The 22291-nt window shown below is 56.9% G+C and overlaps 10 protein-coding genes across 10 annotated transcripts; 5 read left to right on the forward strand and 5 right to left on the reverse strand.

Moving 5' to 3' along the window:
• Positions 1 to 1987: 1987 nt before the first annotated feature.
• D7B24_002053 (uncharacterized protein) lies at positions 1988 to 3303 on the forward strand (the record flags this gene model as incomplete). The annotated part of the gene is made up of 3 exons (XM_028636269.1): positions 1988 to 2053; positions 2124 to 2555; positions 2650 to 3303. The coding sequence occupies 3 exons, from the start codon at positions 1988 to 1990 to the stop codon at positions 3301 to 3303; spliced, it is 1152 nt and encodes a 383-aa protein (XP_028491456.1).
• A 254-nt stretch (positions 3304 to 3557) lies between these two features.
• On the reverse strand, positions 3558 to 4559 carry D7B24_002054 (uncharacterized protein; the record flags this gene model as incomplete). The annotated part of the gene is made up of 1 exon (XM_028636270.1): positions 3558 to 4559. The coding sequence occupies one exon, from the start codon at positions 4557 to 4559 to the stop codon at positions 3558 to 3560; it is 1002 nt and encodes a 333-aa protein (XP_028491457.1).
• A 902-nt stretch (positions 4560 to 5461) lies between these two features.
• Positions 5462 to 5717, forward strand: D7B24_002055 (uncharacterized protein; the record flags this gene model as incomplete). Its single annotated transcript, XM_028636271.1, has 2 exons — positions 5462 to 5631; positions 5711 to 5717. 2 exons carry the CDS (start codon positions 5462 to 5464, stop codon positions 5715 to 5717), a joined length of 177 nt encoding a protein of 58 aa, XP_028491458.1.
• An 844-nt stretch (positions 5718 to 6561) lies between these two features.
• D7B24_002056 (uncharacterized protein) lies at positions 6562 to 8151 on the forward strand (the record flags this gene model as incomplete). Its single annotated transcript, XM_028636272.1, has 3 exons — positions 6562 to 6833; positions 6896 to 7103; positions 7231 to 8151. The coding sequence occupies 3 exons, from the start codon at positions 6562 to 6564 to the stop codon at positions 8149 to 8151; spliced, it is 1401 nt and encodes a 466-aa protein (XP_028491459.1).
• A 492-nt stretch (positions 8152 to 8643) lies between these two features.
• D7B24_002057 (uncharacterized protein) lies at positions 8644 to 9476 on the forward strand (the record flags this gene model as incomplete). The annotated part of the gene is made up of 2 exons (XM_028636273.1): positions 8644 to 8903; positions 8963 to 9476. 2 exons carry the CDS (start codon positions 8644 to 8646, stop codon positions 9474 to 9476), a joined length of 774 nt encoding a protein of 257 aa, XP_028491460.1.
• Positions 9477 to 9779: 303 nt separating this feature from the next.
• D7B24_002058 (uncharacterized protein) lies at positions 9780 to 12670 on the reverse strand (the record flags this gene model as incomplete). Its single annotated transcript, XM_028636274.1, has 6 exons — positions 9780 to 10620; positions 10675 to 11025; positions 11095 to 11464; positions 11517 to 11674; positions 11731 to 12433; positions 12493 to 12670. 6 exons carry the CDS (start codon positions 12668 to 12670, stop codon positions 9780 to 9782), a joined length of 2601 nt encoding a protein of 866 aa, XP_028491461.1.
• An 850-nt stretch (positions 12671 to 13520) lies between these two features.
• On the reverse strand, positions 13521 to 14827 carry D7B24_002059 (uncharacterized protein; the record flags this gene model as incomplete). Its single annotated transcript, XM_028636275.1, has 3 exons — positions 13521 to 13568; positions 13625 to 13751; positions 13809 to 14827. 3 exons carry the CDS (start codon positions 14825 to 14827, stop codon positions 13521 to 13523), a joined length of 1194 nt encoding a protein of 397 aa, XP_028491462.1.
• A 1878-nt stretch (positions 14828 to 16705) lies between these two features.
• On the reverse strand, positions 16706 to 17157 carry D7B24_002060 (uncharacterized protein; the record flags this gene model as incomplete). Its single annotated transcript, XM_028636276.1, has 4 exons — positions 16706 to 16781; positions 16839 to 17021; positions 17084 to 17103; positions 17155 to 17157. The coding sequence occupies 4 exons, from the start codon at positions 17155 to 17157 to the stop codon at positions 16706 to 16708; spliced, it is 282 nt and encodes a 93-aa protein (XP_028491463.1).
• A 332-nt stretch (positions 17158 to 17489) lies between these two features.
• D7B24_002061 (uncharacterized protein) lies at positions 17490 to 18731 on the forward strand (the record flags this gene model as incomplete). Its single annotated transcript, XM_028636277.1, has 1 exon — positions 17490 to 18731. The coding sequence occupies one exon, from the start codon at positions 17490 to 17492 to the stop codon at positions 18729 to 18731; it is 1242 nt and encodes a 413-aa protein (XP_028491464.1).
• Positions 18732 to 19112: 381 nt separating this feature from the next.
• Positions 19113 to 21557, reverse strand: D7B24_002062 (uncharacterized protein; the record flags this gene model as incomplete). The annotated part of the gene is made up of 1 exon (XM_028636278.1): positions 19113 to 21557. One exon carries the CDS (start codon positions 21555 to 21557, stop codon positions 19113 to 19115), a length of 2445 nt encoding a protein of 814 aa, XP_028491465.1.
• Positions 21558 to 22291: the final 734 nt, after the last annotated feature.

Consider the following 22291-nt stretch of genomic DNA (forward strand, 5'->3'; position numbering starts at 1 on the left):
TTCTGCTCGTGTTTCTTCAAGAAGTGGTTGCAGGTCGGGTGGGAAGAGGCCAGGCGAACGTGGTGGTGCGGGACTGGGCCTTTTTGATCTGGGCCTAGCCTTGGGGGGGGGCCGGATGAGAGAGGAGCGTCACGGTTCGTGGTCGTGTTCTGCTGCTGCGGTCTGAGACGCGGCCGCATCGCGTTGGCGTTTAAAGGTGGGCACTGACACGTCCGTCGAGACGCGCTGGATCGGGCTGGGGTGCGCTGTAAGTGCTCTGTAACGAGATCTTCTCCAGGGCATCTGACGCCTGGACCGAGCATTCTCAGGGCACCTCTTACAGGGGTCTCCAGGCATGACGTCGGTGGGTTGTCACGTCCACGGAGCCACGAGCCACGAGCTACGAGCCACGAGCCAGAGAGTGGATTCAATATCTACCCTCCCTCCTCCCTCGTCCCTCATGGTCCTTTAGATATTGAGCCTCAAGTGAAAGAAACGACGTAGAAGTTCCTCCCAATAGTCTGTAACTGCATCCCTCAGTCTCTCTTCCCAATTTTCGCCGGCGCCATCGTCGATCCTCCGTCAAGCACGGCGGCGCGTCGACAAATGCCCGCCATACCCCTCCGGCGGCCGGTCCCCCCCAAAAAGTGCCAGCCTCCCAAATACACGTCTCCACCAACACGCTCCTACTCGCTCTACCAGTGCGCGCCTTCCATGTCAAGCAGGTGCCTTTTTCCGCCCATGGATTCGCTTCTCGCTTCACCTCCGCGGCCAAGTCCCAGCCCAGACAGAAGCCAATTAGCCGCAACATATTTTATGCCCGTCTCCCCCCCAGCAGCGGCAGGCCAGTCCTGTCTTGTCTCGTTGCGCCGCTGCTGATTTGCACAACCGATAATTTCCACAGTCGGCTGTCAGATGTCTGTCTGGTTGTGTGCAAGTCTAACCTTTCCCTTGTTCTCCCTCAGTCGTATCTATATGTGCTCACTGACGTCCCGCCCCTCTGGGATGAAGTCTGGTCGGTCTCACATGATCCCATCACGTCTTGCCTCCCCCCCCCCCCCACCAGCCCAGCCAGGAACGGCTGGCTGGCGCAGTAACGAATCGCGGCGGGCCAACCAATGTCATGACGCTTGCTTTCCCTTGTGTGAAAGCTTTCTGCCCCCCCAAAATGTGAAAGTCAAGTCAAAATAGCCCTCCCCAGCCTGCATGTGCACTCCGCTATGCCACTTCTGGGCGTCCCTGGTCTCCAGAACGCGACTCCTCGCCGAACGCATCTGAGGCCCGCTCGTGCCCCCTCTTCCTGCTGATCTAACCTGCCTCTGTCCTTGGATGCCCAATGGCGGATGAGTGCTGTCAGCGGCGTTGTTGCCAGTGGTTCGCCGGGCTTGCCCGCTCCGCAGACGTTGGGCGTGCGTCGCCTTCTACCTTGCAGCTTGCAGTGTGAACGAGTGAGACGCGAGGTTGGGCAGGGCGGTGATGGCACGGCCATGTGATTGATCAGAAAATCGAGAAGCAAGTTGGACAGGAAGGACCTTGAGTGGCGAGACAAGAAGAACCGGCCACCGCCAATTCACGCAAGGGCGCTGCATGGGATAGAGGCGGCGCAACGGGAACGTATTCTCATGTCGTGGAGGTGTCGGGATGGAGATAACGAAGAGCAATAAAAGAGACATCAGAGGCAGGGTTCAACTTCCATGCGGACCAAAGACAATGAAATACAAAGTCCAGACCAGATCAACACACCAGCAACTCCATGCTAGGTCATTGGTGATGTCTACTTCGGTCAAGATCTCCACCGAAAACCGCTGTCGGTCAAGCGGCCAAACGTGGACCGTGCACTTATCGGGGCCGATCTACCACCTTATCGGCAGTCCAAGACCCCTGCCGGAAAAAAATCTGGACGACTGAACGAAGCTTTTGCGAAGAAAAGTCCCCGCCATATCCAACCACCACCTATTTGGACGGTCACCTCTCAAGTCACCGACTCCATACAACTCAAATCGACACAATGGCCGCTACCAAGGAAATCGCGACGCGGTCGCAGACCTCTGCCGTCACCATTGACCCTGAGCAGGTACATTGAAACCCTCACCGCGATGTCCTCCACCAGTCAACGTAACCAGTGTCTAATGTGAATGGTACAGACCCTCAAGGCCTCCAAGGCTCTCCTCGCCCACATTCAAAAGTCAGCGACCGAGTCGGTGCAAAACTCGGACAAGAAGAAGCTCCTCGAGGACGAGGACGATGTCGCCGCCCAGACGCCCATCTGGCTGACGCTGACGACGAAGCGTCACATTGCCGACACGAACAAGCTCAAGCCCGGCCGCGTTCCCGTGCCGCACAGCTTCCACGCCGAGGACTCGACCATCTGCCTCATCGTCGCCTCGCCCCAGCGCGCCTACAAGGACGCCGTCGACGACGAGGCCTTCCCCGAGGCCCTGCGCAAGCGCATCACCCGCGTCATCGACATCAACCATCTGCAGAAGAAGTTCTCCCAGTACGAGGCGCAACGGAAGCTCTACGCCGAGCACGACATTTTCCTCGGCGACGAGCGCATCGTCACGAGGCTGCCCAAGGTAAGAGAGGCCCCGCTCTGCCGCACGCCGTGCAATGGCAAAACATGGTAGGAGATCTCCGCCAGAGCAGGAATGCTAACGGCCCCGCGCGCAGGCCCTCGGCAAGACCTTCTACAAGTCCACCGCCAAGCGCCCCATCCCCGTCGCCGTGCAGGGGAAGAAGCCCGCGGCCGACGGCAAGAAGGCGGCCAAGCCCAAGAACTCCGAGGCCAACGTCAACCCCGGCACGCCGGCCTACATTGCCGAGCAGATCGAGAAGGCGCTGAGCGCGGCGTACGTCAGCCTGACGCCGTCGACCAACACGGCCGTCAAGATCGGCACGGCCGCCATGACGGCGCAGCAGGTCGCCGACAATGTCAACGCCCTGACGGCCGGCCTCGTCGAGCGCTTCGTGCCGCAGAAGTGGAAGAACGTGCGCGGCATCTACATCAAGGGCCCCGAAACGGTGGCGCTGCCCATCTGGGCCGCTGAAGAGCTCTTCATCGACGACAAGGACGTCGTCGCCGACGCGACCGAGGCCGAGAAGCAGGCCGCCCTCGAGGCGCAGAAGGCCAACGTTGGCAAGAAGCGCAAGTCGGCCCTCGCGGCCGGCGACGACGGTAAGGCGGCTGGCGGCAAGAAGTCCAAGAAGGAGACGGCCGAGGCGGTGCCCGAGGCGGACGACGGCAAGCTCGACGCGCAGATTGCGGAGCGCAAGGAGAAGCTGAAGAAGCAGAAGGCCAAGGCCAAGGCGGCGCTCGAGAACTAAAGAGTAGGAGACACCAAATGTCTGAAGAAGCAAAAAGTAAGAGCGCTGGGCGGTGGACTTATGTATGTACCATGCATGAATGCAGGCGTATGGAGTTGGTCCTTTTTTGTAAGGGGGCTTTTGTCTCGGTCACAAGCAATTTAGAAAGAAGAGACGTGGCAGATGACAATGTTCAATTCACCCAAAGCTAAACCCTAAAAGCAAAATTCATCCCGTCTTCGTATGCCATCACTCGCTACCATATCGTCTCGTCATTACAGCTCCTGGGACCATGCGTCTTGCAGAGGCAGCTCGGGCGCCTCGGCGGCAAACTTCTTGGAAGCTGGACCGAGGAACTCGTGCATCGTGGCGTTGAGTTGCTCGTTGGTGAACTGCATGTGTTCGCCGGGCACCTTCCTGAACTTGAGGCCGCCCTTGCGGTCGAGCGCGCGCAGGCCAATCCAGTCCTCGGTGTACAGCTTGCGCGCGCGCAGCGGCAGGCTCTCGGTGCCGTTGACCTCCTCGAACCACGACGTCTCCTTGGGGATGACGGTCGTGTCGTGCTCGAACATGATCATGACAAAGTTGACGAGGCGGGCCACGTTGTCGGCGTAGGCGCTGTTCTTCGTCGCGCGCTCGTTGTTGATGTCGGCGAGAAAGTTGGACGACTCGATGTACTTCTCATACTCGGTGGGGGCCGGGTCGCGGTAGTACTGGGCGGGGACGAGGCGGTTCTGGACAAAGGAGGACCACTGGTTGAAGCGCAGCAGGGCCATGGCGCCCTTGCAGAGGAGGTCGCCGTCCTTGCAGGCACGGAAGCTGACGATGCCGTTGTGCTGGCTGCCGTAGGTGATGAGGGATCGGACGGGGGGCGCGTTGCAGCGCTCCACGTAGCCGCGAAGGAACTGGCCGCCCTGGGAGAAGCCGATGGCGTCGACGGCCGGGGCCGAGGAGAGGATGGGGTCGGCGGCGATGTCGGCGCAGACCTGCTCGAGCTGGGTCGAGACGTTGCCAAAGAAGGTAGCCGAACGGTCGGCATTGGGGTCGGCGCCAACCTTGACGATGTGGACGTAGATGCCGGGGAAGGCGGCATCGGCCAGTTCAGCGACCTGCTGAATGCCTTCACCGTCGAACGAGTCGCCTAGGCCATGCCAGATGATGAGGGGAAGAGGCGTATCATCGTCGGCATCGGCAGCGGCGACAGATACAGGGCTCTGCCTGGATGCCGTGGCCAGGCAACCTAGAGCAAGCAGGCTGTAGGGAAGAATCGACTTCATGGTGATCGCGCGTAGCAAGTGTGGACAGCAAAGTCCTTGTTCGTGATGTTGATGATCATGCTGTGTTCAAGAACAAGGTGACGCAAGCCAAAAGGCCCTGGATAGGAAGCCAAGCAGGCAGGCAGGCAACTTCGAGCTGTGGCAAGCCGAGCTTCCCATTGGCCGCGTCCAGGACAAGGCGCTTGGAATCGGCGATATGATGGTCCGCTCCCTCCAGGCTCCACTCGCGGCATGTCGGCCACAAGCACCGGCACGTCGTCCGGCGAAACAGTGGAACTCGCAGGGAGAGTCAACGCGGTATGCACGGCCCTTCACCCCAACTCCAGTCAGTCAGTCACCTTACCTCGACTCGAGATCGAATGTCCATGCGGGCGTGCCATCGTACATCCCACGTTCGTTAGAATTGACATCGTTCCTCCCACCTTGGACGTCTGCTTCAGAATTGTCCGCGTCGCATAGCGCAGCCAAGTCCGGAGATGCTAACGCGATCTGCTGATCTTCGCACCATGGTCAGGGAAACGTCCCGTTTTTGGCCTGCAGGGTCGATGGCGCGGCGAACTCTTCGTGGCTCCTGAAACGGATACTGCAACATCCACCATGGAAGCATCGTTTCACAGTTCAGACGACTACCACGTCGGAAGCCATCGACGCTGAACTGGTGAGCGCGCCCGCACGCACGGCATCAGGTGCCGATTCAGGCGGCCCTCTTCTGGGAGGCGAGAGACTCCCCTCGCCATAAGTATGGGAGGCTGTCCACCCTTTCTTGGCGACCCATGCCCTCCGATGACATGACCGCTTCTGTTTGACCATTACGATATCAAGACTTCATCAGCCACTGTTCGAGCAGCAAGAAAGATCAGCAACGATCAACGTATTTTTTTCTCCCCCTCAAGACAATCAACATGCACCTCGCTGCTCTTCTCGTCGCCATCCTCCCGGCCGTGGTCCTGGCCCGTCCGTACCTCCCCTTGGATCTTCCCACTCTGCCTCCGAACACGGCGGCGCCTGATGTTCCCGTCATTCCGCGTGACGCATTCGAGGCTGCCGCTCTCGAGCTGGTCGAGGCCGACCAGTAGGTGCAGAGGCCGATCACAAGACCATTTCACCATGGTATGTACGTCCTGGCACCATCCATTGATCGACGACTGCAGAGCATGATGGTTGACCAAGGTGCTCTCAGCCCAGTACAACGGACAAAATGATGCCTGCTTCGGAACAGAATACGCACGGGGCATTCTGCAGCTCGGTTCCGGGTCAGTACAGGGACTTGACAGTCAATTGTGGCGTACAATGTGGTTATCATGATGAGGAGATGCATGTACAATAAGGGGGCATCGCAAGGAGTAAAGGAGGGGGTGAAGGCCTGACAGCCATGTTTTTTTTATTTGCTCGCAATCCCGACCATGTACGGTTGCACCTGTCGTCTGCCGTGAAGACTGAAAATCAATAAAACGGTTTGATCGAACAAAATGACTTCTATCAATGTACTGCTATGTCGTGATTGTCAAGACTGTCGAGATGGCTTCCTGGACGACCACAAGTGAGCGCCCTGGGAGGTTGGTGGAGCTAAGGGGGAGGTGATTGGCCAATGAGGTGGTCTGCTCCCCACATCGAGCCTTTCCGCTGAGATGCAGATGCTCCTGCAAGTTTGTCATCGTTCAGTCGCGACAGCTCCAGCCTTGCCTCGTGCCGGGCTTTTATTTTACCAAAGTCGACGATACTCAACTTACTTGCCTCCCCAACACGACACATCCTTAGCTCCCACCTCTGCATTACCACGGAGACGATCTCACCAGCGGCCAGGTCAGGTCTTGACTCTCGGTCCTACAGCGGCCGAGTCGCGAGCCAGGGGACTGCATCAATATTTTGGAGAGTGTTCGCTCCTCACATCTTCGCAGCCTCCTCGCGACAATCCCGACAGCGTACTCAAATCCGTATGCGCCACTCTACGCTCGCCTGCGACCGATAGAACACCCGTAAAACTACCACAGCCTTGCTCAGCATGGCTCCGAATGGGCCTCGGGCGCAGACGACTGTCAAAGATGCCGACAAGCTACCTCCTCAACCACCTATCCCCGAAGGCGTCGTCGCTCTCGATCATGCCGAACCACCCAAGGGTCCGCACCCTGGTCACGTCCAGGTCGCATGTCTATTTACCCTCGAACAGAAGCTGCAGCGCATGTTGAAAGAGCACGGATGCGAACCGGCCAGAGAAGACACGTACCGGCTGCAAGGCGTGCAGCTGCTGGACAACGTCCGCGAGTACCTTCACCTGTAGGATCCCATGAAGAATCGTGTGCAGATTGGCAAACAGTTTTCTGACACGTGCGGCGCAGGCCAGTGCGCACCTTTGATACGGCGTGCTTCTATTTCCACCTTTTTCGTCTCTGCCATAGGGATGCCGAGTACAACTACCAGGATGCCGCCCTCGCTTCCCTATTCTTAGCCTGCAAGGTTGAGGACACCATCAAAAAATCAAAAGAGATCTTGTGTGCTGCGTACAACATTAAGAATGCCGAGTTCACAACCACACAGGATGACAAGGTAAGCGTGTGGTATTTGGTGTTTGGGGGGGTGCTCTTGGCGTTTCTCCATAACCCCTTGTGAAGCACCGCCTCGGTGTCGCTGCTATTCTGGACGTGCCTGCTGACCATCCCCCGCGCATTTCCAGATGTTCGAACAGCCGTCCAAGATAGTGATAGGACTAGAGCGTCTGATCCTGGAGACGATCGGCTTCGACTTTCGCAGTCGGTACGCGCAAAAGTACTTTGTCAAGGCGATCAAGACAATTCTGGGCCCCTCGGCGACAAAGGCGTTTTTTGCGACGACGTACGACATGGGCATCGACCTACACAAGACGTTTGCGCCGATCAAGCAGACCACCTGGACAATGGCCCTGGCTGTGACTGAGCTCACGGCGCTCGTCACAGGGGCACACATTGATGCGGTGCAAAAGGTCAAGCCGTCCGACTGGCACACGACCCGCGCCGACATTGTCGAGACGATGCTGGATCTCCTCGACCTCTACACCCAGCACCCCAAATCGACAAAAGTGGGCTCGCTGTACGAAGAGCAGCACTTTTTCGACATCAAGAGAAAGGTCATGGCGGAAGTGGACACAGGCATCAAGGAGAATGGCGCCGACAGGGGCAGCAAGATCAGCCGCTACCTCGTCTGGTGTGAACAATGCAAGGTGGATGAGCCACAGCCGGGTTTCACGCCCGCCATTACCCCCAGCTTCACCCCAAGCTTCACTCCCGGCTCGCCCGCCACGACGGGCTCGGCGCCGGGGAGCAACCCTGCCGTCAAGCGCAGCACACGCGGCACCGAGGGCACGATGCGCTTCGTTTTCGACATGGATCAGGCCAAGGTCGAGAAGAAGGCTGTGGACTCATACTTGCACGAAGAGTATGACGATGTTGAAATCGATCGGGTTGAGGCGATTCCCGAGGCTGAGCGTCAGCAGCAGCAGCAGCAGCACCACCACCACCAACAACAGCATCGTGAAAGGAGACACGAAGGTGGTCGCGGCGGTCCCTACTCGCGAAATAACAACCGTGATCGTCGTAAGGGAGGACCGCGGTTTTACTGATGAGGTGATGGGGCTGGAGAGTATATACGCGATCCTACGTGGCACTTCTTTTGGCGTTTGGACGGGCGTTCAGGGGGGCTTGATACCCAGAGAGTCAACTCGGCCACTCAATTTGAAAACGATCATAACATTTGCTTGTTGTAATTCCAGGTCACTTGACGCTATGATCCTGAAGCTGATGGCCAATGAGCCGTGTGAAGATTGTGATTCAGCACCACATCTCAACCATTCGTTCTCGAAATGTTGTGGCTTGAGAAGACACCCATCCGTCTCTAGAGCTCCGCCAATTCCGCTCATGATGAGTGGAGTTCCTGCTTGACTTACGGTTGCAGCGAAACTCCGATCCTGGGAGATCTATCTCTCCCTTCTCTTAACTCCGGGCTACTAACACCGGAAGTATCGCCTGCACAAGACGGACCACAACGACTCTCAACTGTCAAACAGCAATCATCTCTCTACTATGCTATCCTTCCAACACCCCGATACCTAGCCATGCACCTCATTCTAACGGGGGCCACAGGCCTTGTCGGCACCAGCGTCCTTGATGCCATGCTCAAGACGAACGCCATCACGAAGATATCCATCCTCAGCCGACGACCCGTCCCCATGGCCCAAAACTCGGACGATCCTAGAGTACAAGTCATCATCCACAAAGACTTTGCGCAGTATGAACCCGAGGTCATGGACAAGCTTCAGGGTGCCACCGGCGCCGTCTGGGCTCTCGGCGTCAGCCAGACGCAGGCCTCCAAAGAGTACAGCCCCAGCGTATCATTTTCGCGTCAACGAGAGCACACGACTGACAGGACCCCAGAGACTACGTGACCATCACGCGAGACTACCCCCTCGCAGCAGCCAAAGCGTTCGCCAACCTCCCGTCAGCGGACCAGCCGTTTCGCTTCGTCTACGTGTCCGCCGGAGGCGCCACACAGACCCCGGGGTTTCTCACGCCCTACTACGGCGCCGTCAAGGGAGAAGCGGAGACTTTGCTGTCCGAGCTGCGCCTCCGTGCGCCGCGTCTGCGGACGGATTCGTTTCGCGCCGGGTTCGTGGATGCGGCACAACATGCCGAGATTTCGCCTTTTGTCCCCCGGCCGCCTTTGCTGTACCGCCCGGTGATACCCCTCATGGCGGCGCTGATGAGCGGGCTCGGGGCGACGTCAATGCACTGTCCGACGGAGCCGCTGGGGCGGTTCTTGACGGAAGTGGCCATGGGGAAGTTCGACGGGCAGCTGCAGGCTGGAGGCGACGATGTTGCGACTTTACGTGGCGGCTTGAGGATAGTGGAGAATTGGACGTTCAGAAGGCTGGCTGGTCTTGGTCCATGAACGGCAATGGCCGCTCTGGTGAGTCTGGGTCGTGAACTATATGGGGCTTGAGTTGAGTACGATCGGTCGAATGGATAGAGCAGTCATTGATGCTCGGTCTACCTTTCAGTCATGTCTTGCGGAAGGAAAGTGGTGCTCGGTCTTTCTCGTTTGCCTTTTCATGTATCGTCCTCATCTAGACCTATGGCGGCCCCTATAGGAAAGCCTTTAAGACTGCGATAGGTAGGCATTGAGGCCCTCGAGGGAATGTCCAAGTCGGACGAGTAAAGTTGTTCTATTGCAGTGGACTCATCCATGCTGGTATCATTTCGGTGCCATAATATCTGTCCAATGCTTCCCCTTCGCCCCCGGAGCCTGCAGTGCGAGTCGCTCAAAGGCCCTAAGCACGGCTCCCGCGTCAGGAACCTGTTTGCCCTCCCGCATGATAGCTTCACCCTCCGTCTGCCTCGCTTGCTTGATCGTCCTCCTGGTATCCCTCCTCATCGACGCCCGCACACTCTTGTACGCACCCTGACTCGTAAATGTGAGCAGACCTAACGCGCCCGACGACACCTTGGTCCCTAGGTTCAACACGCCAATACCCACGCCCTTGGCAGCACCTACGGCGCCTTCCTTCTTCGCACCCCGCACAGGTGACATGACGAGGCCGCCAATGCCCTCGACGATGCCGTGACTGAAGTTCTTGCCCGCCGCGATGCCGCCTGACTTCCAGTCCGTCACGGCGCCTGGGTCATAGACTTCGCCGCCGTACAGACGTGGCGCGACGCGCATACCCTCCTCGAGTGCGTGCGGTATGTCGAGATAGATGCCCTTCGTAAAGGACTTGAAGAAGCCGCCAACACCACCGGCTGAGCCAGCAAGTGCAGCCTCGGCACGACTCCTTTCTGGCTTCTTGCCTTCGGCGTTGTTTGTGGGCACATCAAGGCCAGCAGGTCTGCCGTACGGATCGTCCGCAGGGTGCGGACTCGGCTCTCTGCTCGATCGCTTGCTGCCGGGTCGGTCTGAGGTGAACGCCTGTACGGGCTTGACGACGATGTCTGCCGCCGAGGTCGCCATGCCGGCATACATTTTGATTGCTGATGACGTGACGGCTGTAACTGGGTCCCACCTTCGGTGCTGAATATCAATGGGGCGAGGCTCGTAGCTGATCCAGGTTAGCTGCAGAGCCCCAATCAATCGCAGTTCAACATTCGCTTACCGTGTGAGATCAGCCCACTTGATCCTCTTGCTGTCGGTCAGGATCTCCGCGGCGGCTTTGGAGAGTTTCATATACTGCGCGTCTTTCTTATAGGACCAAGCAGCGGCGAACTCGGGCAACATGTCGCATCGCATGTTGTCCAGAGGAAGATTGGCGTGGAAGGAATTGACGGCTTGTCGCACGCCGTTCTCCTGGCGCATCTTGTCGGCCATGACCTGGGCAGCCGCCTGCGCGCCGGGCGTCAAGCAATCATTGATAGCGCTGGCGAGGTTTTGAGCGTTGAGCTGTCTTTGCGGGATGGGCATCGGCCCCGCGCCAGCGGCGTTGACCATGGTGCCCCAAAAGGGTTGGCTAGGTAGACTGCATCAGTATCTTGGACCTTGAGAGACCTTGAGAGAATTTGGGCGCATCAATACGCACTCGCCGAAAAACGGCACGATAGCCGTTGGTTTCCCGTTGAGCAAACCGCACGCCGTGGTACCAGCTCCACCGTGGTGCACCACGGCTGTGACATGCTGGAACAGCCACTCGTGAGGACAGTCGCCGAGGTAGAATATGTCGCTATCGGCGGGCTGGTTGGCGCCGAGCTTGCTCCAACCCCTCGAGATGATGGCACGCACACCGGTCTGCTTGACGGCCTCCACCAATATCGCCGTCAGTCTGTCGGGGTCGTCAATGACAATACTGCCAAAGCCAATGTAAACAGGCGCAGGTCCACTGCGTAGAAACTGGTCGAGTTCCGGCTCAGGAGTGTAATGCGGAGCGTCTCGGAAGAAGAAGCCACACACATCTGTTATCTTGGTCAGGTCTTGTTGGAACACCCCTGTTTGTGGATCACGTACCAATGTAGTTCGGCCAGTCTAGGGGCTTGGGGATCAGGGCCGGGGACCAGCAATACGTGAATGGAATTTGCAGAGCTTCAAGCAGGCCAGCGCCTTCAGAGAAGGGAACATCCTCCAGGTCCAAGGTCTGCCTCCACGCATTAATGACGTCGCCAAGTCTATCTCCAAGTCAGTCTCGCATGCAGCTTCGGATAGATATGAGCGAGCCCCTTACCCCTGCCAAGTCATCCACTCGACCGCCATGTATGAGATCTGGTTGGCAACAGCTGGTGATATGCTGCTATTGTTGACGTTGATGTTGGCCAGTGGGTGGCAAAAGTCTTTCGTGCTGCTCCACGGCATGGTGAACATGAGGTGCAGCGGCACGCCGAGAGCTTGAGCGCAATGGACATGAGCGAAGCTCGGCGGGTTCGCAATAATCGCATCAGCGACGAAAGGCTGCTGCGTCAGAGGGTCCGGTTCGATACACGACCTCCAGCAGCCTTCCAGCATCTCAGCGATCATGGTTCGCTTCTTTTGGATATCGCCAGCCCGCAGGCTCTTCATAGAAGGCATCAGTCCGGGGTTCTTGACCATGTAGGCCATGAGCTCTGTCGGATCTCCACCGATAGGGTAGAACTCCAAGCCAGATTTCCGTACAAAGTCGGCAAAGGTGTCATGGGTGGCGAGGCGAACTCTGTGGCCGTGGCGCTGAAGTTCGTTGCCGAGGGCGACGAAGGGCTGTACGTCGCCTCGACTGCCGACAACCTGGATAACGATATTCAATCGAATCCCCCAATCGACCTGCTCAGTGTAGGCAGGAGGGAGTTCGCTGATGGGCCGGTCGGTCCTCGGCTGGACCGACTCTCTTCGAGGGACGAGAATCGAGAGAGTTCTGCAAAGCTTCGAGTCGAGGTTGATGTCGATACGTCCGTCCGCTGAGACGAGTGGTTAGTGGGGTTGGAAGACAGCGCACGGCGTCCTGGAACCATCATACCAGTTGCCCCCGCTGCGTCGTTGAGAATGCGCTCGGCGGCGGCAGCCTGTTCGGAATATCGTGGAGGCGCATCTCCTGGTGACGCCTCGTAGTCGGCTGGGCCTGCTTCATCTGGTGCAAAGGATGATGGCCGTCGCGGCATTGGTGCGCGGGGTAGTGGTTTATCGTCGCCAGACATGATGAGGTGTAGGTGATGGCTCGACGGTATTGCCTATCGCCGACAGAGGAGAAGGAAGACAAGGTTGCTGGCAAGGACAGAGTGATGACATTGACGAGCGGGACGGCCACGCTTATGAATGGGAGCTGTCCCGTCTCAGACTCCAGCTGGACCCTGAGGAAGCTCTAGGGCTACATTAGTCTTACAATTGGGTTGCAGCATGGTTGCATGATCTCAAGGGATTCGCGTCTGCCAATGCATGTGGGTGCTAGTCAGTCGGCAGGACCCGATCTGCCATTGAAAACCCATGATTGAGCTGCCGATATGCCGGCCTGGCACAGTCTGGATGCGTTTCTAGACCAACGGCTGCCTGAGAGCCCAGGGCGCCTCGTGGACTTGGGAGGCGAAGCTTCACAGTAGGCACATGGGATGAGGCCGTGTTCGATTCAGGACGCGAACGGTCCCGAGGTGGAGGACGGCCATGCTGCTCTTGACACCAGCGAAAGACGCTAGTCTCGTATTTTCTCGTAGTCGTGTTTCTCGCATCCTCGTTCTTCGGATTCGCCGGGTCCACACTGGCATGACTCGCGTTACTGCATCGGAAGACGCTTCACGGCTCAGGTTGCACTGCGATTAGGACCGGCAATCAGGAGATGTCAGTAGAACTGTCGCAAACCTCCAATGCTTGTGTACGTAGGTTTAATTGGCTGTGGCAACCCCTTGATTCTGAAAAGTGAATAGAACATTCAAACGAACTTTCTTCTGCTTACATGTTCATGACTGATTGAATCTCAACGTATTTGCATGTATTGCATGTACTTGTATCTACCTCGCTGCATGCTCATCAATCATCCCCAAACGGCAGAAGAATCTACTGGTCAAACAAGTACACATTTGACTCCAGCTGACGAGTGTTGAGCTATAATCTGGTCAGGTCGTGCTTCCATCTCGAGCAAGCAAGCGAAGAAGACTTACGAAGCTGGTGCTGATGTTCTGTAGGTTCGTGGCACCCAGCTGGGCACCATCACGGACAATCTCTGTCCTCATGATGTCGATGGCCTTGGTGACACCCTCGAGGCCGTACACGTTCGAGTACATAAATCTGCGAACCTTGTGAGCGCCTTAATTCAACGATGGCCAGAATGTGCTTTGTACTCACGGTCGACCCATACCCACGGCTTTGACTCCGAGGGCAAGCAGCTTCAGGACATCGCTGCCGTAGCGAATACCACTGTCCGCGAGAACGTCCACCTGCTGGAAGACTTGAGGGGCGTTTCGGTAGATCTCGTAGGCGATCTCCAGAGGGCCGGGGGTGTGGTCAAGCTGACGACCGCCGTGGTTGGAGATGTAGATGGCCTTTGCGCCCTTCTCGACAGCCAGCAGAGCCTCCTCGGCAGTGGTGATGCCCTTGAGGATGATAGGCAGGCTGGTCTGGTTGCGCATCTGATCATACACATCCCAAGTCAGAGCCGACGAGACAGAGTTGGCGTTCGTCGTGTCGTAGCGGGCGGCACGGTGCCGGACGGAGTTGCCCGGAGCATCAATGGTGAAGACGATGGCCTTGGCACCAGTTCGCTCGGCGCGGCGAATGTTGTCCCAAGTCACCGAGAGGTTGGCGTTGGTGTAAATCTGTTGAAAGATAACCTGGGGTCCGTTGAGGGTGCTGTTGGACTTTCCAGCAGCGATCTCCTCGATGGTCTTTGACGCGTACATGGACGGGATGTACAGGATGTTCTCCTTGCCAGCCGCTTCGACAAAGTTGAGCTCAGCACGCTCGGGATCGCCATAGACGCCGCGGGCAGCGGGAGCAATGAAGAAAGGAGAGCTAAAGTTGTAGCCCAGAATCGTGGTGGCGAGAGTCTCGTTCAGCTTGGTCACGTCGCTCAGGTGTCTTGACCTGAATTGCACAGACTTCCAGATATCGAGGTTGTGACGGTAGCTTTGCTCGCCTGCCGTGCCAGTGCGGTAGAAGCTGTACATTTGGTCGTTCAGGTGCTGGCGGGCTGCCCAGTCAAAGTCGGGGAGGGCACGAATATCCTTGAGAAGGGGCAGTGTTCCCTCTGTGTAGTTGGCGCCAAGAAGGTAAGTCTCGAGCCCAGTGTCGACCTCGTTGATCCATGGTTCGCCAGCAAGGACAACAGCAGCTAGCTGCGTGATCAGGAGAAGTGAGGAGTGCATTTTCGAAATTCTACGAAACGGACGAGATGGGTGAGAGAACAAGTCGGAGAAATGCCTAACCTTGATGACAGAACAGTCCCCTGGACCAGCTGTCTATCGCACCTTTATACTAAATCGTCAGATTAGACCAGAGACAAAGCCCGAATAGCCTGATTACTGCCCATGACAGCGAAAACCGACTCAGGGCTCTACGTCAGGGCCAGAACCCCTCAGGAGCCTCGTGGCATCGGCAAAGCCCCGAACCAGGTGCATGGCTTCAACCAGTTTGGCGGGACCGCTTCATCTCGAGTGCAATAAAGTTCAGACGTTTCTGCAAGCATCTTGCCTTTTCAGACAAGGATCGTCCTTGGCGGCGTTGTCAAGTACAGATGAGGTCAATCAGCCGGAAGGTTGGCACGATCTAATCTAATCAATCTGTGACATAAGTCTTACAAACCGTGAGTGCCGGGTTGAATTATGTGGAAGAGGCTCTTAAGTGCCGCTATCGGTTGTCGAGAGTCCACCGCGGAGGAATCGTGGGCCGAACCTTCGGAGACTGAGTCAGAATTTGGTGACGCTAGGTCTCTTACCAACGGAGGTTTTCACCAAGATTTCTCATTCCACTCCGGGCTGCCGAGACCAGAAAAACAACGCTCTTCGCTCAGCCACATTCGACAAGCAGGGTTCAAGGCGCGAATTCTCAGCATGCTGCTGGTCGGTAGCTGGCTTCGTTGGTCTCAGGGCCTAAAAGAAGCATTTGTTTGCAGCATTGATGAACCTTCTGCATTATCCCACATGGGCCGCGTATTCGTCGTGACAGGTCACGAGTTCGCAGGCATCGAGATCGGCCGAAGAAGCGCTCGTAATCCGACAGTGGCAGACAATTGGCATCTGTTGTGCTGGACCGGACTGACTGAAGAGGTTTTGCAGAGGCTCGCTACAATGCCTGCCGAGACCCTCCGATATCAACTAGTGCTGCGATGAAACAAGGCAGTGGCGTCGATATTGCACTATGCCATGGCGTGGTCAGGCCGCCCCCGAGTTCCGAGCATGACTAGGCGTGCCAGAAAGTTGGCTACACGGAAGAGCAAAGTATTAATGTCAAACGGTTCAAACACTCAAAAGGAGGCCATAACAAGCAGCTGCGAAACAGAGAGTGCAGGCCTCGATCAAGATTTCGATCTGAAAGACGTTGGCGGAAGAGACAGGTACCAAGAAAACCATCGAACACTTTGGCCTTGTTGCTGGAGTCAGCACAAATAGCTGTTTTTTATCAGCTGCAACAGCAAGGTTGTCATAATTTCGAAAAGAAAGGAATCGAGTGAGTTCAATGAGTGGCATTACATGGGTGCGTCCGTGTAACCAGTCCAACCCATGCGGGCCAACTTAACACTCAGCGAGACCCTGAAATGCATTCAGAGAGGCCGAAGTAACAGTCCACAGACCACCGAAAGTGACATCGTAGTTGTACCATCGACGATTAGATGTTGATACACCAGTCGAAAGGCCGTGTGTGGCGTGAGAGGTATGCCTTGCTGGCAATGTCTGCCGCGAGGTTGGTTGGAAATGCATCGCTTCCCTGCATAATGAGCAATTGTTCCAATGCGACTTCGCCTGGTGCTATTCGACGCTGACGGTCTGGGTCCGGCATACCATTTACCTTCGTGACAGCAATGATGAACATACTGGACACTTCGAAGCGGGGGTTGAAGGGCTCCCAGACAGCGCAAATGGTGGTGCCAGGTGTGATCAGGACCATTCGAAGGAAGATATCCATCCGCCGGAAGAAAACATGCCGCACATGAACCACATAGAAAACATCGTTCCAGTTGATTCAAGGTTCGTCTCATTCGCGAGCCGTAAGTGTACATTTCCTCCACGTTGCCACCAATTCGAAATCTATGAGCTCGCCTCGCCAGCCGCCTTCTTCTTCGCCGCTTGTTCTTGGTCGTACTCGATCAATTGCTTCGACCAGCTACCGAATGTCAGTCTCATAGTGATATATCGTTGGGAAGAACATCACAGGGCTTACTATCTGCTGGGGAAGAAAGCGCCCTCCTTTGGCATGATGTATCGGTGCTCCTTCTCCGAGCTGATCTTCCAGACACCGCACATGACGCCGAACATGACAAGACCCATCACGGCCGTATTGGCGCGCCAGTTTGAAGGTTGCGTGTACCAGCCACCGGCAGGCGACCAGACGTGCTTGGGGTACCTTCGGAGACAAGGTTAGAGGGTTTCGAGGGAAACGACGTTTGGGTTCATGATCGAACTCACGGGACTTTCGGACCGCCACCCTGTGAAACACGTTAGCGAGGTCGCATAATGTGGAATTCTCTGGTGCCTACCATTTTGACTGTATCTTCAATTGATGGGGGTATTTCGTAGATAATGACAATTGGCGAGGCCGTAATTCGTGGATTGGCTCTTGAAGTCGTGATGCACGGCTGAATTCCTGGCGGGTCGGAAGAAGCGGAACCCGGAGAACCTGTTAACCCGAGCTAGCTCCAAGCATCCCAGCGCTGGGACCCTTGTACCTCACACGACTCCACGACTCGTCTCGTCAGTCGGGAAACTTTTTCGTGACGAGGCGAACGACGAAGCAGACGACCCAGCGATTCGTCCCACCGCAACCCACTTCTACACCTGTACAACACGGTTTTCTTTCATTCGATCATTACAGATGAAGAGGGTACGGACATTACGATGCACTGGGCAATTGCTCACCGCTCAAACGAGGGCTGCCATTCCTTCCTACCACACCCCAATCTCGACCTCCTTTAAGACAGCGACAGCCGCAGCCGCACCACGTCTCCAGCAGTCACGGTTACAATCGACCAGTGCGACCCCATCCTCCCTCGAGGCTGCCATAGACGACCTCGATATTCCCGAGTACAAACCTCTGCCGTCACCGCTTCCGGCACGAGCTCTCACCTCCCCCAAGCTCGCCGCCCTCCATGCTCGTCTCTCCCTCCCCTCAAAGCTCCCCCTCCAGACTCTCGCCCGTTGTCTTGTCGACCCATCCGCCGATGCGAACCCGCACTTCAACAATGCCAATCTCGCCCTGACCGGTTCCTCTCTCATCAGCTACCACACCTCCGAGCGCCTCGTCGTTGCCTACCCCCGACTGCCCATGGCTATCCTATTCGAGGCCATGCGCTCCTACGCCGGCCCTGCATCCCTCGCCAAGATTGCCCAACAATGGGGTGTCGAGATGGCGGCCGCCCCCGGCGAAGAGGTGGACCCCGGCCTGCTGCAGTACTCCCTGGATCCCAAGGCTGGCGTCGTGCACACGCGCTGGGGCTATGTCCGCAAGGAGGCAGCCCACATTGACAAGTTCAAGTGGCGCCGCGGCACCAGCTCCCGTATCGTCTACGACGACGAGTTCGGCGACACGGTCCACAAGGCGACGCGGAACCCGCACGACGCGACCTCGGCCGCCGACCTCGTCTCCGCCGAGCGCGCCGACATCCGCCAGAACGCCAACGCGGCCTTTGTCCGCGCCCTCGTCGGCGCTCTCTACGTCCACGGCGGCCGCGAGAGCGTCCGCTCCTTCGTCGACGCCCACATCCTTGCCCGCCGCGTCGATCTCGAGAGTCTCTTCAGCTTCAAGCTGCCCACGCGCGAGCTCGCCATGCTGTGCGCCCGCGAAGGCTTCGAAGCCCCGGTCGCGCGCCTCTTGTCCGAGACGGGCCGGCACAGCCGCACGCCCGTCTTTGTTGTCGGCATCTACAGCGGCCAGGACAAGCTCGGTGAGGGCACTGGCGCGAGCCTCGACTTCGCGCGGTTGAAGGCGAGCATGAACGCATTGAAGGCGTGGTACCTGTACAGCCCCGGCGCCAAGAGCAGGGTGCCGAGCGACATGCTGAGTGAGGGCGCGAAGCCGTGGCAGCCGGTGCATATTGACATGGGAGAGGTTATTTAAAGGGGAAGGCGTCTGGAAGCCTGTTTGGGAATGAGAAAAGGGGAAGAAGGAAGAGCATGATGGGTAGCTGTGGAACCCCGGTGTGCCTGAAAAATGGGCAGTGTATATTTTGTTCACATTACTACCACCACTAAGAGACAGGTGTGTACGTCGATGTAGATGTATAGATCTGTACAACACTTGTTCTGTGCTACTTGCCCAACGTCCCCTGCGCACTACCTTACTTGCCTTTATGTCCAATGATGACATAGCCTGGCCAAAATGATCCTGAATCAACATCTATCTTCCATACCAACGTTCTTTTAATTAGATCTACAATGCTGCACGCTCAACCGGGTATCTGACTCTCACATGCTGCCGCCCATTACAACATGCGATCATTCAACTGAACTGATCGCCCTCGCCCAATCTCGTCCCCATTCCCCGTCTGACGAGGCCCCGGTATCGCTCTGACTTTCGCTCCTTCTCCTTGGCCTCCCTGAGCTTCTTCTTCCGCAAATAGACCGCCCTCACCGTCTCGCGAATTTGCCTTTGGCCTTGTGCGTAGTTGGCGCGGGCTAGGGCAACGACCTGGTCAATCTGCTCGGGCGTGTAGACAAAGTTCCAGGTCGACAAGAAGTCCGACTCGCCAGGACTGACACCTGGCACGGCTTCTGGATTCCCGAGGAGTGGCAAGTACACAACCGCAATCCCCGCGTCGGGCTCAGAGATGTGCCAGTGCGTCGAGTCATCGAGAGCTCTGGATGGCGGAGGCGGGCTGGTGGACCGCTCCTGCGACGTTCCCACCCAAACGGTGCAGTACCCCAGATCGTCAGTGGTGTTTTTGCCTGGGCTTTTCTTCTGTTCGATCTGCGCTTCGTTGAGCCTTCTGTCGGCATCCTTCAGATCGGAAGCCTCGGCATTTTCGAGCTCTTTTGTAAGTTCTTCGGGCGCCTCGCCAGCCTTGGGCCAGCCAATACCGACGGGCCAGCCTTTGATTTTGCGTTGACGAGCATAGCCATCTGCGACGGCAAGCCAATTATCCGTCTTCGTATCCGCGGAGGCATCAAACGCGATGAGAACCTCAACACCACGTCCAGGGCGCATGAGAGGGTAGAGGGGCAAATTGTTGCTCATGCCAGCATCCATGAGTTGGATGTACTCATTGTCATAGATGCTCGGCGGAGTGGTGTCAGGGAGCCGGCCGTGCATGCCGTAGGCAAAGTTGGCGACAGTCCCTGGGTCAATGGGGTGAACCTTCTCGAGATCGTTGTTGTAGCGACCAGAGATGATCTCGTCCAGGTTCATGAAACCCGAAAGAGACTGGACAAGGGGTCGGACTTCGCGGTAGTAGTGGCTGAGTGTTGCGCAGAAAGCGGAGCCGAAGACGCCCATGAGGAACGGCACGCGAACCTCTGGCAGATGGAAGCCCTCTTCAGGAGGTACATCAACACCGTTGTTGAATTTACGACCGAGGGCCCAAGTTGGTATTCCCGCGGAGAATTCTTCGCAGAAGAACTCGTACGGCGTGATCTCAAACCACTGAAACCATGCCTCTCGAGCGGCCTTCTCCTTGGCGGCCTCAACGCTATCAACGGGCTCGTTGTCATCGATACCGGGGATTTCGTGGCGAACTGCCGTGTAGATTGGCATGGGATTCTGTCCATATTTGATATACTGGCGCTGGTTGCTCAACTTGAAGTCACTGTCGCAGACCTCGAGTTCGCCCTTAGGAACGAGAAATCGAGCGGCCAGAAGCAGACCGTAAATATCGACAAGGCCAAAACTGGCTTGAGGGTCGCCGCGCAGCTTCTCCACCAAGCCGCTCAAAAGGTATTTGCTAGTTGGAGCAGAGACAAGAGCCTGGAAGGCAACGGGTGGGTAGGCGATGTGAATGGCGGCACGAGACTTGAGATGCTCCAGTATGCGGGGGAAGCTGCGGCCGCCGACGGAGGAGAAGTAGAGGGTCTGAAGCCAGCAGGAGCCGGAAACACCGGAAGTGTAGGTGACGCAGTCGAAGAGTCCATCTTGATCGGCTGCATGAAGAGAACCAGAGCCAGCGACCAGAGCTCGTAGGCCTCCACCAGAGCCGCACATGGCAATAACGGGGACATCGTCAGGATGAATTTCGTTTTCGTCAATCTCAAGGTACTTGGCCAGGGCAATTCGTGTGATCATCTTGCGACGAGCGAGAAATTCCTTCTCGTCGTCGCAGAGATCAGTCGAGATGCGGACAGTCGCCTCATGGCGGATTTCGGGGTTGATGAAGGGATCGTGGGCGTCACGCCATATCTCATCAGCAAGAGACCCAGGCGCCAAGGACAACTCGCGCTGCAGCTTGCGGACGAAACCGGGAATTTGCTTGGACCACTCCGGGAGAATAAAGCCAACAACTCGATCGGAGAGGGAAGACCATTCTATATCAGCCGCATTGGAGAAAGCCTCAAAGCTGGAAGAGAACGTGTTCCACGCGGCCGACGAGGCGTTTTTCGCTGCTTGTTGGTCTTGGCGCTCCTGCTCCTCGTCTCTTTCCAGCTTCTCCTTGTCGCGTTTTCGCTGCAACTGTCGCTCGCGGCGGTAAGTCTGAGCCTCTGAGATTTGGTCGAATTCTTCTGAAGGATAAAGAGCCCAAACGAACAGTCCGCCAGCAATGATAACAGCGGGGACAGTAGGGATGCCTCGGGTCTTCTTCTTAGCCTCGTCTTGAGGGGTGGTTGTGAAGAACCCGGTGCGGAATTGCTTGCTCGCCAATCGGTGTGTTGCAAGGGCATCAAAGCCTTTTCGCCGAGAATGAAACCATCTCGCATGGCCCACTGAGGAGCGTATGTAGGTAACGATCGACCTCATGCTTACAGTTCTTGGGCGCGCAATAGAAGCTTTAGGTGCTTGCCATTACCGGCTTGGAGAGGGGGTTGCCAAGAGAGAACGAGCGTGATCTGATTGTTGGGTTGGTCGAATCAGCTGAGGCTTTGCAATCCGACGTTACCGCCTTTGTTCGGTTTAGTGTGCGACCATGTCATATGCTGCCAACGTATGATTGAGGGGAGATGTTGTTTTTGAAAAGTAGAAGTGTGAGGGTTTTTCTTTGTCTGCCTGGCTTGCTTCTCCCTCAACAAACTTGACGCGTCGGTCACGATCTAGTTCGATTGCATTTCGCCCATTGACATCATTGAGGGCAATGCCAAAACCGGGTCGCTCCTGCCTTGGCCGGGGGTGGGGTCTAAGCGGTACCTTGTCATTCACGTCAATCGCTACCAAGCAGGAAGTACCTTCTTAGCTTCGTCAGGTCCCGCCCGCGGCCAGGAAGCTCCGGGCCAATGATTCGCCAATTGGATCACATGTGAATCACATCGTCCTGGTTCCTGTTCCTGTTCCTAGGTAGTCATCGCTGCCTCATGTGGACCAACTCGATCTGGGAGGCAATACGTGCTTGGCTATGAGCCTTTGCGACGGGCTACATCACCGTCGTCCTCGTTCTGTGTGCTTTAAGGCAAGGTTGAGGGAGAAGGGAATGCGACAATACATGAATGCCCACCTGCTCTCTAACCAGGACGCTGAGGGAAGCGGGTGTTGTCCTAACA

This window comes from Verticillium nonalfalfae (assembly GCF_003724135.2).
Source record: "Verticillium nonalfalfae strain VnAa140/NRRL 66861 chromosome Unknown scaffold_147, whole genome shotgun sequence".
Classification (NCBI taxonomy): Eukaryota; Fungi; Ascomycota; class Sordariomycetes; order Glomerellales; family Plectosphaerellaceae; genus Verticillium; species Verticillium nonalfalfae.